The 17,527-nt window shown below is 42.0% G+C and overlaps 1 protein-coding gene across 4 annotated transcripts in view; it reads left to right on the top strand.

Moving 5' to 3' along the window:
• tbc1d24 (TBC1 domain family, member 24) overlaps positions 1–16,807 on the top strand; it is a 39,071-nt gene extending 22,264 nt beyond the window's left edge. For 3 of the 4 annotated variants that reach the window (XM_041206745.1, XM_041206744.1, XM_041206743.1), the window contains 6 exons: positions 3,087–3,092; positions 9,475–9,633; positions 9,786–9,849; positions 10,254–10,349; positions 11,491–11,755; positions 12,369–16,807. In XM_041206745.1, coding sequence (XP_041062679.1) covers positions 3,087–3,092; positions 9,475–9,633; positions 9,786–9,849; positions 10,254–10,349; positions 11,491–11,755; positions 12,369–12,523 — 745 coding nt within the window. In that variant the 3' untranslated portion in view covers positions 12,524–16,807. The remainder of the gene's footprint in view (positions 1–3,086; positions 3,093–9,474; positions 9,634–9,785; positions 9,850–10,253; positions 10,350–11,490; positions 11,756–12,368) is intronic. The other variant, XM_041206746.1, reaches the window with a different exon arrangement.
• The last annotated feature ends 720 nt before the right edge of the window (positions 16,808–17,527 follow it).

The raw sequence follows: 17,527 nt of genomic DNA, 5'->3' as shown, positions 1-17,527 counted from the left end.
ATCTCTGAATGCTAGGAGATGACTTGAATCTGTCCAGAACTCTCAACACATGGTGTTGCTTTCAGCCAGCAAAGTGGTGACTTTATCATCACCAGTCCGGACTAGTTTCAAAGCAGATTTTTGGTGGTGGAAACACAATGTGCTGAGACTTTCACCTTGCTCACTGTGTGTTTTTAGCACAGACCGATACAAGATAATGTCTGTCACATAAATTGCTTTGCTTGATAAGCCTTTAAATTTAGCGTCAGCAACTTTGGGTAGGTGAACTGTCACATGTGTGCGGGGGTGTGTATGTGCATGTTTGTTTGTACACAAATCATACGCAGGCGTTTTTTTCTCTCCATGTACATTGGCTCTGTGCACAGTTAATCAAATGCTGCAATTTAAAGGTGTTTCAGGCACTTTGTGCTGTTGTTAATTGCAATTTGGATTATCAACTAAATAGTTTAAAGCAAATTATGTTCTGACATTTTATTCCTCAAAATAGTATTCAGTGTATTTTCTAACTGGTAATAATTAGTCATCTGTCTTTCATTTGAACTATATTCCATTAGCTGGAAATTAGAATAAATGAACTATAGAGATTCCGTCTGCTCTCTTAGATGCACGTAAAAGATCCCATGGTGCTATTTTGATGAACAAGAGGGGATTTCTCCTTGGTGGTGTGGCTAATATTTATTCCTGAAACAACATCACTTTTTAAAAAAAAGATCTGGTCATTATTGCATTGATGTTTATGGGAGTTTGCTGTGCACAAATTGGATGCTGTGTTTCCTACATTACAACAAGTGACTACACTCCAAAATTAACTTAATTGGCTGTAAAGCACTTCGGGATGTCCTGAGATTGTGAAAGATGCTGCAGAAATGCAAATCTTTTTTAAAGAACAAGTGACTGAACGTTTAACAAAAACAAATGTAATGTGGGACTATGGGAAAAGTGTAGGTTGCAGAGTTGATTAGATCAAGGCTCGTCTATTGGCTGGAAGTGTTCATAACCTCAGTTTTTACATTTACTTAATTCACGTCCCTTTGAATATATTAACTGCGCTGCTCTAATGCAGGCTTACCCAGTGCTCCTAAATGTGATACCTGCCCATGATGTACTCTTGGGTTCAAACGTTGGTTTCACTGCTTTGCTCTACCATATGTGGGCAAATAGTAGCAGAGCAGATGAGAGCTACTGAATCAACGTATTATCCTGTTCACCACATAGTGGCTTACGCTTCTCGTGGTCTGCAGCATGCTTAAAATCCCCCTCCATTTCTGCTACTCTGCTGGCTGAGATACGACCTTAGGGAGAGAGTAAAAGAGAGAGGGTTGGTAAATGCACAATCTGGACCTCCAAAACTGCCTTTATCTTTGTCTGTTTGATGGGGTTGAAGCCTGCTTGTGCAGTGACCTAATGGTGGGAGGTGTTGGGAGATATCCTATTCTACAATTTTGAGAGCCAGCACATTTCTTTTGCCACATGGCAAGATCACCTAGTTGCAATATTTTCCTTCTTCATTCTTTCCCAGTGTGGTTTGGATCCCTTTATTTCTTCCAGAATTTCCTTTGTTAATTTTGGAAAGGAACTGACAACAGTTCACAAGAACATTCCTTTTCTTCTAAGTAGCCTGTTAAACACATGCTGTTCTTTGGCAGGCTAGTTAAGGAATGCAGGCCGGAGTGGGGGTGTAATTGCGAACTTGCCTCAGGCGCATGCTGCATTTTTTTTTTCCAAAAGGGACTTGTGGAGGAGGTCCTGCTTTGTGAAGCTGACCTTGGGATTCTTTGTAATAATGCACTTCATTGAGTTTTAAACTGATGGTAAAACTGAAGATACACTGTAGCAATAGACTTTCATAATATAAAAAGTGAAAGACCTTAGGGTTGTTAAACAACATTTTCCCCAAACTATCATCCTCTGAAAGCCAGAGTGGGATTGTGATGTTTTTCACATCGTCTTGGATCATGATACGAAGTAGAAATTGCTCAAAGTGTAAAAGCAAAATAAAATGATTGAGCAACACCAAAATTAAATATAAATTCCTTTTAAGTATAACTAAATATTGGCTTTTGCTGAGAGTTGTCTGAATAGTTCCATGGGAATCCCTGTTGGGCACAGAGCCAGGGTAGGTGCTGCTTAAATGATTATGATTGATTTAATCGAAAAGAAGTATTTTGCGGATACTAGAAATCTGAAATAAAAACAGAAAATGCTGGAAATAATTAGCAGGTCAGGCTGCACCTGTGGGGAAACAGTTAATGTTTCAAGTCAATGACTTTTCATCAGAGTTGGGAACATGGCCTCCTCTATATTGTGGAGATCAAATGCAGGTTGGGTGGTTGCTTTGCAGAACACCTGCCTAGTCCGCAAGCATGACCACCCTGAGCTTCCGGCAGCCTGTCGTTTTAATTCCCCACCTTGCTCTCACATTGACATCTCTGTCCTTTGCATGCTTCCCTGTTCCAAGAAAACATAAGTTTGAAGAGCAGCACCTCATGTTTCAATTAGGCACTTATAGCCTTCTGGACTCAACATTGAGTTGAACAATTTTGGACTGTAAACTCTGTCCCAGTGCATGTTTCAGTTTTTCTCCTTTTTTTGTTTTTAAGACAGTAGCACATCTGCTCCAGGCACATGTTTTGTTTCTTTGTTTCTTTCCCTGCTCCATCACCATTACCTTTGGCACTGTAAGACTAATTCTTCTGTTGTTTGATCTCCCCTGTCTTCCTCCCTATCGCAAACCTTCCTTTGTCCTTGCCTCACCCAATCTTTGCTCATAACCTATTACATCTCTAACTTTTCCCCATTCTGATGAAAGGTCATCGGTTTGAAACGTTAGCTCCATTTCTGTCTCCACAGATGCTGCCTGACTTGAGTATTTCCAGCATTTTCTGCTTTTATTTTGTGATTTTTTGTTTCTTAGCATGTAGCCAGCATTCTTGTTTTTTATCAGTAGAAGCTTTCTCTTTTTCTCTGGGATGTGGGAATTGCACTGATTACTTTCTCCTTTTTTGTTTCTTCATCATTATGTCTGTGTTCTTTATGACATCCAAATTTGTTCCTGTTAAACTACGTCCTCAATGTCCGATTTGCAGACAAAGGTAGGCTACAGAAAGAAATTTCTTCATAAAATTTGGGTGGGTTGAAGCACACTTCTGCATTGAGAGGGCAGTTCTATATGCCCCCTTCTGATCTTCCCCACACATAAACACACATCCATTTGTTTCTTGGCAAAGCTTTGCAAAGTAAGTGTTAATACTTTTTGCAGCAAGAATCCAAATGCATTGGCTGGTGTGGTACTGAGCAATATGGACTGAGAAGTTCCATGTTCAATAGTTGGCTGGCTAACTTGATCAGCATGGTTGGTAATTAGTTGAGAAGGGGGTCCACAGTTGGCCTCGGTGCTCCTGAGGTAGAAAAAAATGCAAGTTGTTCATAGTCCCCACTTCGGATCCCTATTGACATTTACTGGAAAGTGCACTCATTCACATTGGTCTTTGATGATCAGTGCAAAATTAATGATACCCTATGTATTCCCGTGAAAAGATGTGGGTATGAGGGTTAAATTGGAATGGTAATGCAGTGTGGTGCAAGCAACTAGTCATTTCTAAGTTCCTAGCTGATCTATGTTGTTGTTCTACATTGCAAGTGTGCAAAATCACCAGTTCCATCACCTATCACGGGACCACTGCTTCCAAGCTCTTTTTACGTTACCAGTGCATCTGAGACAATTCGTCATTCTCTGTATAGCATTAACTGGCAGTGTTCTGAACATGACTTTTCCCAGTTCTGTCACCTGAAAAAAAATTATGCAAGTGTGACCATTGTATAAGTTCATTCAACCATCTCTTCCTTCTATCCTCCCCACCTAATGCCATGAAAGCCAACATATACCTTATGTCTTGTTAAGATGCCATGGCTTTCAACGTAGTGTGTCTGAACAGTGCATAAGATCATTATGTAGAGAGCACTTCATGCCGCTGTATTTTCGCAATTGCCCTAGATACCAGCCATAGACCAGTGGGACCATGTAGATCCAGCCTTGACAAAGGCATTAGGTAAAGCAGTGCCTTGTACATTTTTCCAGTAGCTCCTGTTGGCTACCTACTGATCTTGAGTCGGCAAAAAGGGAAAAGATATGGCTGAACAAAGCTCAACTGCTTCAGCAAGGGAGTTTTTATCAGTGGCAGTATCATAGAGTATTGCAAATGTGCAGAGATTTGTGAGGGGGTAAAGGTGGAAAAAAAGTGCAGACTCAAAGTAAAAATCACAACTTAAGAGAGTGCGAGTGATAGTATACATTGGGAAAGAGTAATAATAGGCAAGTACTATGTAGGATACATTGTAGAAGGGTAATAATAGCTAGTACTGTTGACAGGAGGGGGCTGCATTGCGCCAAGAGTAGTACTAGGTCAACGTTGTTAACAGGGTAACGAGTTGCACAGGAGAGTAATAAAAGGCAAGTATTATTTGCGGTCTTTTATTTCTCCTCTTCCATTTGCTGAGAGCTGAAAGAGCACATACGTCAGCCACTGCTGTAAAGGTCCCTTCCAGAGGCTGCATAGCAGTATAGCGCTGAGGTAAGAATGTCAAAATGGCATTACATTTTAAACTCGTTGCAGTGAAACAGGGCATATAATTTTAAGTAGGACGTAGGGAATCAGTTTATGTATTTGACCCAGTACAGTTGCGGGTCATTTGGCTTGATGTAATTGATGGCAGAGGCTGTTTTTTCTTAATTAAACATTAAAACCATGTTTATATTCTTCTAGTTATCTTTGTAAAATGTGGAGTTTGAACAAATGGCCTGTTCTGTCAGCTTTTAAAAAAAAATTCAGTTTAATTGCTGTACAATAGTTGTACATTTGAGAAATCAACACAGGAGTGGTATTCCAAACAAAGTTATTATTAAAGGGACCTAACCCTTAAAGGCACAGTTCTTCATTTGTTTTTGTACATTACTTAAAATCTGCAACAGTTTGGATTTTCAACAGAATTTCCGATTGGGTGTTCCAACTTCTGTGCCTGTACATTGGTGCTATGGCTTGTTTTTTGGGTTTGTCTTGTCGACTCATAGATGTTTACCACACAGAAGGAGCCATTTGGCCCCTCGTGTCCTTGCCGGTCAACAAAGATCAGACAACACTAATACCATTTTCCAGCGTTGGCCCATAACCCCAGAGGCATGGCAACGCAAGTGAATACCTAAATACTTCTTAAATGTTATGAGAGTTTCTGACCCAACCCACCCTTTCAGGCAGTGAGTTCCAGACTCCCACCACTCTGAGTGAAAACATTTCTCCTCCACTCCCCTCTTAGCCTTCTATCTCTTACCTTAACTCTATGCCCCCTGGTTATTGACCCCTCTACTAATGGGAAAAAAGTGCCTTCCTATCCACCCTATCTATGCTCCTCATAATCTTATACACCTCTATCAGGTCCCCTCTAAACCTTCACTGCTCCGAGGAAAACAACCCCAGCCTATCCAATCTTTCCTCATAGCTCAGACCCTTTAGCCCAGGCAGCATCCTGGTAAATCTCCTCTGCACCCTCTTCAGTGCAATCACATCCTTCCTATAATGTGGTGACCGGAACTGCACACAGTACTCCTGTTGTGGCCTAACCAGCGTTTTATACAGTTCCAGCATAACCTCCCTGCTCTTGTATTCTATGCCTCGGCTAATAAAGGCAAGTATCCCATATGCCTTTTTAACTACCTTATCTACCTGCCCTGCTACTCTCAGGGATCTGTGGATATGCACACCAAGGTCCCTCTGATCCTCAGTGCTTTCCAGGGTCCTACCGTACATAGTGTAATCCTTCATATTGTTAGCCTTCATAGTGATAGCCTTCTCCAAGTGCTTCATACTTCATACTTTACCGGGTTGAATTCTATTTGCCACTGCTCTGCCCACCTGACCAGTCCTGCAGTTTACAGCTATCCTCCTCACTATTTACCACCCTACCAATTTTAATGTCATCCGTGAACTTCTTGATCATACCCCCTACGTTTAAGTCCAAATAATTTGTGTACACCACAAACAGCAAGGACCCCAGCACCAAGCCCTGCAGAACCCCACTGGAAACAGACTTCCAGTCACCGAAACATCTCTCTGCCATCACCCTCTGCTTCCTGCCTCTCAGCCAATTTTGGATCCAATGTGCCACTTTTTCTTGGGTCCCACGGGCTCTTACTTTCTTGACCAGTCTGCCATGAGGGACCTTATCAAAAGCCTTGCTAAAGTCCATGTAGATCACATCAAATGCATTAACCTCATCAACACTCAAGGTTACACTGCTCAAAAAATGCAATCAAATTTGTCAAACACGACCTCCTGAACTAATCCATGCTGACTATCCCTGATTAATCCGTGTCTCTCCAAGTGCAGATATATTCTGTCCCTCAGAATTCTTTCTAGTAACTTTCCCACCACCAAGTTTAGACTGGTCTGTAATTTCCTGATCTATCCCTTCCTCCCTTTTTTAATAATTGGACAACATTAGCAGTCCTCTGGCACCTCACCTGTGGCCAAAGAGGATTTGAAAATTACTGCTGGGGCCCCTTATATCTCTTCCCTTGCCTTCCTCAACACCCTGGGATATATCTCATCCGGCCCGTGGACTTATACCCGCTAGTACTTCCTCTCTCTCTTAATTTCCTCCAATATTTCACCATTCTCCACACTGATGTCTATATCTGTGTTGACCTTTTCCATTGTGAAGACTGACACAAAGTATTCATCGAGGACTGTATCCACACCTTCCAGGTCCACACACATGTTACCTCTATGGTCCCTAATTGGCCCTACTCTTTCCCTAGTTATTCTCTTGCTCTTTACATATTTAAAAAACCTGTTTGGGTTTTCCTTTATTCTACCCATTAATGCTTTCTCACCCACTCTCTTAACTTTCCTAATTTCCTTTTTAAGCTTCCCCTGCACTTTTTATACTCCTGTAGGGACTCAGTCGTTTTGAGCCCTCAGTTTCTGCCTTAAGCTTCTCTTTTTTTCTTAATCCTAACCTTTATGTCCCTTGACATCCAGGGTTCTCCAGACTTAGTCCCTCCCTTTGTGTTTATAGGAAAATATTTGCCCTGTACTCTTGCTATTTCCTCCTTGAATGCCTCCCACTGCTCTGACACAGTTTTATCTGCAAATAGCTACTCCCAGTCCTCTTGAGCCAAATCATATCTCATCTTAGTAAAATTAGCTTTCCCTAGTTTAGAACTTTTATTCCTGGCCCAACCTTATCTTTTTCCATAACTATCCTAAATCTAACTGAGTTATGTTCACCATCTCCAGAATGCTCCTCTCCTAGTACACCTTCCACCTGCCCGGGTTCATTTCCGAATATTAGGTCCAGAACTGCCTTGTTAGGCTTTCTACATACTGGCTAAAAAAAGTTCTCCTGGATGCAATTTAAGAATTTTATTTCCTCCCTACCTTGGACACTAAAAGTAGCCCAGTTAATATTTAAGTAGTTAAAATCTCCTACTATTACTGTCTTATTATTCTTACACTTCTCTCAAATTTGATTACATATCTGATCCTCTATCTCTCCCTAACTGTTTGGGGGCCTATAGTACACAACCAACAGTGTGTTTGCCCCTTTAGTGTTTTTTTACTTCTATCCATGTGGCCTCATTTGATGATCTTTCCCCAAGGTATCATCCCTCCTCACTGCTATAATTGATTCCTTGATCAATATTGTGACCCCCCCCCCCCCCCCCCCCCCCCCGACCTCCTCCTCCTCCTCTTCTATCCCCCTCTCTACCTTGTCTGAATACCCTATAACCAAGCTGCCAATCCTGCCCTTTTAGCCAAGTCTCGGTCATAGCTATGATATCATACTCCCATGTGTCTATCTGACCCTCAACTCATCTATCTTATTCCTCAGGCTCCTTGCGTTAAAATATATTCCATTTAGCCTTGCTAAACTCACTTGTTTCTTATCTAGACTCTGTTTCCTCTGCCTTCCGGACTCACTCACTAACATTTTAACTTCTAATTCCATCTCAGCTTCTCTCCCCTCTGAACTACTTTTCAGGATCCCGCCCCACCTGCCAATTTAGTTTAAATCCCCCCCAACAGCATTAGCAAACTCCCTGTGAGGATGTTGGTTCCATTCCTGTTCAGATGTAGCCCATCCAATTTGTACAGGTCCCACCTCCCCCAGAAAAGGTCCCAATGCCCCAGGAATCTAAAGCCCTCTCTCCTGTACCATCTCTCCAGACACGCATTCATCTGTTCTAGCCCTCTGTTCCTATATTCACTACTGCATGGCACTGGAAGTAATCCAGTTAGATTACTACCTTTGAAGTCCTGCTTTTCAATTTCCTACCTAACTCCCTAAAGTCTGCTTGCTGGACCTCATTTCTGTTTCTTCCTATATCATTGGTCCCAACATGGACCATGACCTCTGGCTGTTCACCGTCCCCCTTCAGAACGCCCTGCAGCCATTCTGTGACATCCTTGACCCTGGCACCTGGGAGGCAACATAGCATCCTGGAGTCACACCTATGGCTGCAGAAGCACCTGTCTACTCCCCTCACTAACAAATCCCTTACCATAATGCCCTTCCACACTTCTTCCTGCACACACACACACACACACACACACACACACCCCCCTCCCCCGGCCCAGTGGCATGGCCTTGGCTCTGGTTGGCCTCCACAGAGAAACCGTCACTTCCAAGGCCGAAAAACAGTTTGCGAGTGAGCTGCACTCGGGGGATTCTCTCACTACCTGCCTGAACCCCTTCTTCTGCCTGGTGGTCACCCGTTCCTTCTCTGCTTGTGCTTCCTAAAGCTGCGGGGTGACCACGTCCTGAAACGTGCTATTCATGAACCTCTCAGCCTCATGAATGCACCGTAGTGCACCCCCCAGCTGCCGCTCAATCTCCAAAACCTGGAGCTTGAGTTGCTCCAGTCAGAGGTGCCTCCTGCACACGTGGTCATCCAAACCATCAGGAGCGTCTAGGATTTCCCACATAGCGCAAGACGTGCAAATCATGGAACTGAGATCCCCAAACATATCTTAGCTAAATAGAATATGGACCCTTACTTTTATTTTACCCATACTCCTACTTGAGTCTTGTTGTTTTAACCTCTCTCTCCCGAAGTTTTGTTGTTTTAACCTCTCTCTCCCGAAGTCTTGTTGTTTTAACCTCTCTCTCCCGAAGTCTCGCTGTTTTATCCTCTCTCTCCTGAAGTCTTGCTGTTTTAACCCCTCTCTCCCGAAGTCAAACTGAAGTCTCTGCAGCTCCCCCCGCCCTTTACAAACTGAAGTCTCTGCAGCTCCCCCCGCCCTTTACAAACTGAAGTCTCTGCCGCTCTCCCCGTTTTAATCATTTAAAATGTAATTATGATTCTGGTGACCCCGGACTGTTCCCCATTTTCTTTTAATATCATAATTGAAAGACAGTGTAAGTTCTGATCCACTCTTTAATTTGTATTTTCCTGACCTTTCTGTGGATTTCTTGCAGACACAATGTTCATTTAGCAGTCAATGTGGAAAACTTCAAATCTAATATTGTCAGCGCAAAGGAGATGAGAGAGATTTGGTCCTGGATCCCAGAACGATTTGCCCTTTGCCAACCACTGTTGATTTTCACAACTATGGACCACGGTTATAGCCTGAACAGGTAAAATATAAGAAGGAGACATTCCGCAGGTCAGGCAGCATCTGTGGAGAGAAACAAAGTTAATCTTTCAGGTCAATGACCTTTCATCAGAACTGAAAACTGGTTTAAACACAACCGTGTCCAAGGATTTAAATGTGTTACTTTTGTTTCAGATTTTATGCTCGCTGTGAGGGCTACGAACCAACTATCATTCTCATCAAAACGACAGAAGCTGAGGTAGGTTGTGTATTTACACAATTGGAAAACACTTTTGGGGTTGTAATTGGATGCACAATTGTTTAATTTTTGAATTGCAGAAAGCAATAGCTACATTGGGGGTGGCAGAGAAATACAAACAGGAGAAAGGAAAAGTTTGCACAGCAGGGGAGAACTATCAGTCCAACCAATTTAGGGACAAGTTTTTAATTGTTGTAACTTTGCTCCAGGTGTTTGACTATTTACAGTTGCCATGAGCGATCTTCTATACAATGACAAAGGACATGAGAGACTTAATGAGGGCAAACCCAAGAAGAACCTGTAAGACCCTATTCAAGACCAACATCGGCAGGGATGGCCATGTCCAAAAGCAGGTCATGAAACTTGTACTGCCTGAAACTGTCACCATGCCCTTATTTCAACAGGTTTGTGGTGCATACCTTTCAACGGATTGGAGAGAACGAAGGCGAGGAGGAAACAAGCTGAGTTATTTTGGCACAGGAGAATGTTTTGTGTTTAAGGTACTGTTGATGGATTCTTTTGACTAATATTGCAGTGTCTCTGACCATTTTACTACTAAGAGGCTAGAAATTTATGCTGACCTACCATTAATGGCACAGTGACGAACAGCAAGTGTTCATTGAAGGAGAACTGTAGAGAAATTAGTTTTATAATGTAGTCTGTGTACCCGTGCTCTGGAAATGACTTGTTTCTAAAGAACAGACTGTTTCCCTGGAGGTATTTCCTCTCTCTAATTACTCAGCTGCTGAATACTAGTTATTATTGGTGGGCTTATCTAATTTTTGCAATTGCTTTTTGGTCAAAACACTGTACAGTTTTTCTGATATTCATAACCACGAGCTAGCCCAGCATCTGAGAGTGAGAAGTGTTTTCTCCCCAGGTGGTGCCATCACTCAAATTATTGCAGCTGCTGATAAATTTCAGGTTGTCACCTTTAAAGTTTTGGCCTAATCTAGTGATTGGTGTTAGACTTTGGCAATGCTTTTCTACAGGTGATCCACTGGCATGTGTTTTACATGTTCTCTACTCTGCTGTAGAAAATGGAGTTGAGATTTGACCAAAAACATCTTTCATTGATTTGATTGCTTTCTATAAAAGAATAGTTTTGGAAGGCGAAGGGCAGAAAGTAGCGATAACATAAAAGACAACATGTTGCTGTAACCTAAATTAGTATGGCATTGCAATGCCTGTTGTGATTATATCCAAGAGCATTACACAAGCGAATGTTTTTGTAATTTCTGTACATGGCAATAGTGCCTACAATTCAAAATAATTCATTGGCTGTGAAGCGCTAATTGAGATGCTGAGGACTTGTAAAGCTAACTAGAGTTTGTTGTTTAATTAGAATGCCAAAATTCAACTCTCAGTCAAATTTTGTGCACGGCCAATTAGCACAGTTAGTCTTTTCCTAATCATATATTAAAGTCATTAGAGAACTGGAGAAAAAACTATTTAAACTTGTTCTTGAAACTTCACCACAACTGTGGGTTTATTTTGCCAGTCTTTGAAGCTTTGCTCAAGTAAAATGGCATGCTTGTGCCTTAGCCCTTCCCAACTATCCCATAGCCATGGCTAAATGCTGTTTAGGAGATTGCACCTCATATCTGAATTGTAAGCTGTTTTGATTTTTGTTATTTGTAGCTCCAGCCTGAAATGGAACGATATGAATGGACTATCATTAAACATCCAGAGAGGGAAGCTTCTAAAAGTCTTCTCGACACTTGCTCAGAGTCACCTCAGCAGGCTGGTATCGTGGATACAGAGTCCCCCCAGGAGCAGAACTTGCTTAATTCATCGGAAGAACCCTCAGACAGATTATCACCTTTCCTTGCCACACGTCACTTCAACTTGACGTCAAAAGCTACTTCAATGTTCATGGCTGGAAGTGCAGAATCCATTATAGTTGGTGAGTAAAACCATGTATATATCTATTATATCTAAGGTATATAATATATGTGTGTATATATTGACAGGATTCTGCGGATAACTCCCTTGCTCCATTTTTGAAGTAGTGGCATGGGAACCTTTATGTCCATTTGAGAGGGCAGACGGAGCCTTGGTTTAATGTATCATCCAAGAAATAGCACCTCCAATAGTGCAGCACTCCCTCAGTACTGCACTGGAGTGCTAGCCTTGATTTTTGTGCTCAAGCCCTTGGGGTGGTACTTGAACCCACAGCTTTCTGACTCTGAGGTGAGAATGGTATCAACTGAACCACGGTTGACACCAGTTGAGAGATGAGGAAATGAGAATAAAGTCAGTGACCTCACACTTGATGTGGTCTCCAAAGGATATTTTTATGCAAAGGATTGTCAGCAACTGGAATGACCTGTTGGAGGCGGTAATTCTTACCAAGTGCATGAAATGACACCATTTCCTCCTCTTTAGAACTCCACCTGCCCCCCCATACCAAAAAGCGCTCTCCTCTTTACATTGGTAAAACAAGATGCCTGTTAGGTTTGACTTTGTAAACTAATAAGTAAAGCAGAACTAAGGTGTTGCTTTTACCTTTCCACCAGGTGGGGGCAGCTGCCCAGCATTGTACATCGATGGGAACCTGAACCATGGCACGACAGGACACTCCAGCACCTTTGACAATCTTCCTCTGTGCTCAGAAACTTTCCAGATTAGTGTACTGGAAGTATGGAGCTTCCAGGACATCATGCCTAATTGAAGATATTGTTCTGTCTCGAGGTGCCTCTTCAATTACACCATTCCCTTTTGGTCAGGTTCTGATGTCTGCCCAGTGAACTGGATTCCTGCGAAGGTGGGACTCCTTGTTTCTGTTAGTACAGTATTATTTTTACCTTTGACCACCAGGGAGTAGGAAAATTAAATGACCCTTGGAGAGGAAGCAGCAACCAGATCTGCTATTATTATATCATGTTTATGTTTTTGACTTAAGTTCTATTAATCGTGAACTTAGCTGTAGCAAATGTTTCAGCCATTTGGATCCAACACTGACCCCCTCAGACAGAATATATTGTGCTATGAAATAGCTCTGTACTTCAATTATCACTGAGAACTAGTCTGTGTTTCTAATATCTTTTTATAAAAATGCTTGAATACACTTATCATCTTACGATGGAAAATTAGGTTCCCTTGTGACTCTACATACCATCAGATTATAACACCTAGCTTCGGCACTAATGATCCCAACGTCTGTTTCAGTGAAGTCTGCATTGTAGTGAAGACAAAACTTAGTTCGTATAGTTGGAATAATGCTGCTGTTTGGAGGGAGCTGACTGACCGACAAAAGGAGATTCATTTATGTCAGAAGAAGAGTTTGTGTTAATCTAATTGGCTTAGCACTGTGTACAGACTGTTGCACAGCTCCCAGAGACTGTTTCATTTCAAATATTTCAGTATTGCTTTGTGTTGCTCTTTTCAAGCAAAATGAAATTGGCATCTCTGATATCTCATCTTTCTCTTAAAGCCTCTCTTTTTCATTCAGGCATAGACTGTCTGAGGAGGCCAGCAGTTTGACAGGTCATTGCATGCTTCAAACTGAACTTGTTCTCTCACATCACCAGTTACGCCCTCAGTCAGTTTGGTCAACTCCCAAATTCCGGGTGGATGTAGAGATTCCATTTCAAGGAACCAGGTATCAATCTGGTTAATTTTAGCTGTTGGGTTGGCTGGGATCAGCTAATTTATCAGTGGCTAGGGAAGAAAACTGATATCTCTGGCCTGTGTGGCTGAGCTACTGACTCAGGGAACCTGGCATTGTATATCTTTAACATAATTTTTAAAAATGCTAAATGTAGTGGAATTGCAGAGTGTGCACAATAATCAAGGATTTTTTTTTGCAGTATTCTAGAAGTATATATTTTTTTAAGTATCAAATATAGTCTTCAGTGTTAATACTAAACTCTCGGGAGCAGCTGCTTGTTTGTTTACATGCAGTAGGCGCAGCATATCCTTGCATCCTATGCCTTCATATCTCGGCCATGAAAGGTCCGTGTTAGTTTGGAAACTTGCTGCACCCAGGCCAGGTGGAACAAAGAGTAAGCTGCACCTTCAAGTGCGTATGAATCTTTTATTGCTCTTGGGATACTAAATGTTCTCGGCACACAGATATACTTTCAGCTAACTTCTTTAAGGAGACTGAGAGTTTTACTGATTCTTAAAAGACATCAGTTCAGGATGAAGTTTACATTTATAAATTGTTTTTTCTCTTTGCAGTTTAAGAATTCCATTACCCTCCCCCAGCCCTGCGAGTTCTAGAAAATGAATCGAGATGTCACCCTATAACACATTAGCAGTTAGAAACCACTGGCCATGAATTTACTATTTAAAGACATTGTGCTTGTGGGAAATTATCTTGTCCACTAAGAGTCAGTCTGTTTACAATAAACTGACTCCAGTAAAACATTAGTTAGAGGAATGTTCTCCATACATATTCACAGGTGTGAACTAATATTGATAGTGTGATTTCAGGGCCATGTGTTTCTGTCTCTTATTGGCAAGTGATTTGCTTCGCGGGGCTCGTCGTCAGATTACAGGCCATGTAAAACTGATCTATGGACCTTCCTGGTCACTCGGAGCTCTCTGGACAAAATATTGGATATCCAGCTCCAGTGAGCATCTTCAAACTTGCCCCTTCAGAACCGTACGCATAGAAATAGTCAAGATTGAACAAAAATAGTGATGCAATAACTAAACCTGTACTGACTGGATACAGTCAAATGGCTGAAAATGTCAAAAAGCAATGAAAGTGATAAATGATTGAGACTTCATTATGGACTGACTCACACTTCAATATGTGAAGTAACTTAAGTCTGATTCAGTGGAGAGAACAGCGGCTTGCTGTGGTCACTGGGCAGGGAATATACAGACCTCAACACAACCATTGGTTTGTTGAGGCTTTGGGCCAGCACTGCAAAAACTGTGGTTTCTATTCACAGTGCTAAGCCAGTGATCTCCAGACTAATGTCCTCCCATCACCTGTTTTTTTTTTGGGTTATCTGAAGTTAATGGAGTATTGGGTTCATATTTCAGAGCTTAAATTTTACCTTGAAGCTTGCAAATGAATTGGTGGTGTTTTTGTTTTGCTCAGGGTTTTACATTGAACAGTGAAATAATTGCAAAGTCTCAAGTTGCGCTCCTGAATCTTCAGAGCTCTAGCATAGTGCAATTGATGCCTACCTTAGGAAAGGGTTTATTTTGTTTTGTGTAAGTGCAATATTTTTAAGGTCAGTGAACCATATCTTTAGAAACTTGATGTAAGGAAGCTGAAACCATGTGTTAGTGTGGGGTGTTTGCTAAGTATTTGTGTCCAAGCCATTCGGCTGCCAGAAGAATGCCGGAATTGGGAGCACAGCATGTGTCTGGGGAAAATGGGGACAACAGTTGGTTCACTTTTGCTATCAAGCCATTGTAAATATCTATGTGTTACTGTGATGTGCAATGCAACTTTGTGTTTGTGGGTCATTTTGATTTAGCACTATTGTGAAAGTGGTCTCTAAGGTTGAAGAAAGTGCATTGTATTATGCACATGCTGCATGTAATGCTAGATTCATATTGTATTAATTATGTGAAACTGTGTAATTTGTGAAAAGCCAGTGACCAAAAGTTTAGTTTTGTATTGAGGTGCTGAAACTTTTAGCAGTCAGCAGTGCTGTCATGTTATCGAAGGACTATTGACTCATGCCACATGGAACATGCGCTATTGATGCTATGGAATATTAACATACAGCTGTGGCACTCACCTTTCCCTGGGGCTCCTGGTCTGCAGTGTTCTAAGCTCCGTCCGCACTGTAACAGCGTCAAGCTGGTTCAGCTGTTGGCAGAATATGGCAGTAACATCACAGCGTCAACTGTTGATGGATGCACCATGCTGAAGCTTACTATATGCCAATGCAAGGAACCCAGGTGTGGAACAGTGGGTAGGGGCGTCTTCATTAATGGAGCCCCTTTATACAGCAGGTGCAATAGCACATGCTGGTCACTTCTGGGTGGCCCACACTCCAAGTGCAAGTAAAACTGGCTTGATCAGCGATGGCATCACCTGCTGTCCCAGCCAACTACAGAAACCAAAAGGCCTAGCTAGAAATGGATTATATATGTGTTTATTTTGAAAGAATGTGATTAACCATGTCTTTCTTCTACATGTACTCATTGTATCACTTTAAGATGAAATCTGTGAATACCCCATATATATTTCAAACCAGCTCTGTGTTTTTGTTTCTTGTAATTTGTTTGTTGACTTATGTTCTGATTCATAAGTGTAAGAGCTATGTACAGTGATAGAGTAAAGTTACTTCCTGGTGCATTGTGGTATGCAAAACACTATAATGTCACAGCTGGGCTTTATTCAGATGTCATTGCAGCTGTGCTGGAAGCAATCTTGTGGTAAGGTGACCTGCAGCAACCTTCAAAATGTCATTGAGAAGCTGATTTACAAGCTGAAATGAAATGCATATCCGGTGTCCTGTTTACATTATGTCATTATGTGGGTGGATGGAGTGCCTCTTCAGTTTATCAGATTTTGAGAATCTTGACTGCGTGCACTCACTTAGCAGTGGCCAGCAAGCACTGGGAGACGCCATGTTTCCAGGTGACAGTGTGAGCAGGTGGGCATTGAAGAGTTTGCCAGAGCTTAGTGAAGGCAGCTTGGGTCACAGCACTGCCAGGTCAAGACAGTTTCAAACTGATCTTCAGGAAATTTGTCAAACATCTGATTTATGCATTGTCAACACCACTAGCTGTGTATCACTACCAGTAGCTGTGTATCACTACCAGTAGCTGTGTATCACCACCACTAGCTGTGTATCACTACCAGTAGCTGTGCTCTGCTGAGGAAACCCATCAATGTACCTGACCAGTTATTGTCCTTAGTAAAAATGGCTTGTGTGTAGAATAGGTTACATAATTAAAAGAGCAAACCTGTTGTACAACATTGTTGAAGTTGACTGCAATAAAGTGCGCACAATTTTAAATGTGGCTACAACACAAAGTGACTTGAATATTTACTGTTGCAATCTGCCTCCTCCTTCTGTGAGACTAATGTTTAGTGTTGTGAATGGATACATTCGCTTGGACATGCATCTGAAGACTGAACATTTGAGCGAGTTTGTGGTTGGAGCTGGTGCCTGTGAAATTCTAGCTCTGGAAGTGGCCTCACATTTAGTGGAGGTGAATGGGGTGAAACGAGGTTTTGTCTTGCAGCAGTTTCCTGTGGAAGTGTACCTACTGGTGTTAGAGATGTGGTATGGAAATGCTGTCCAGCTTTGGCAGAGGCTCTTGTACGACATTTCTACTGTTCTGGTTCCATCCAGAGGTTCTGCAGCACCGCCCAGTGGTCCTTTGTTGTTACAAGCACTTTGTTCTTTACAAGTGACTAAGAATTAAGGAACAGGACTGGGCCATTTGGCCCTATGAGCCTGCTTCATTATTCAATATGATCATGGTTAGAACCATAGAAGACTACAGCACAGAAAACAGGCCATTCGGCACTTCTAGTCTGTGCCAAAATATTATTCCGCTAGTCCCATTGACCTGCACCTAGTCCATAACCCTCCAGACCTCTCTGTATCTAATTTATTCTTAAAACTTAAGAGTGAGCCCGCATTTACCATGTCAGGTGGTAGCTCGTTCCACACTCTCACCACTCTCTGAGTGAAGAAGTTCCCCCTAATGTTCCCCCTAAACCTTTCCCCTTTCACCCTAAAGCCAT

The sequence above is a fragment of the Carcharodon carcharias genome, chromosome 15, assembly GCF_017639515.1.
Source record: "Carcharodon carcharias isolate sCarCar2 chromosome 15, sCarCar2.pri, whole genome shotgun sequence".
In the NCBI taxonomy this organism is placed as follows: Eukaryota; Metazoa; Chordata; class Chondrichthyes; order Lamniformes; family Lamnidae; genus Carcharodon; species Carcharodon carcharias.
Note: the sequence above shows the minus strand (reverse complement) of the source record. Positions and strands in the feature narration are given on the sequence as shown.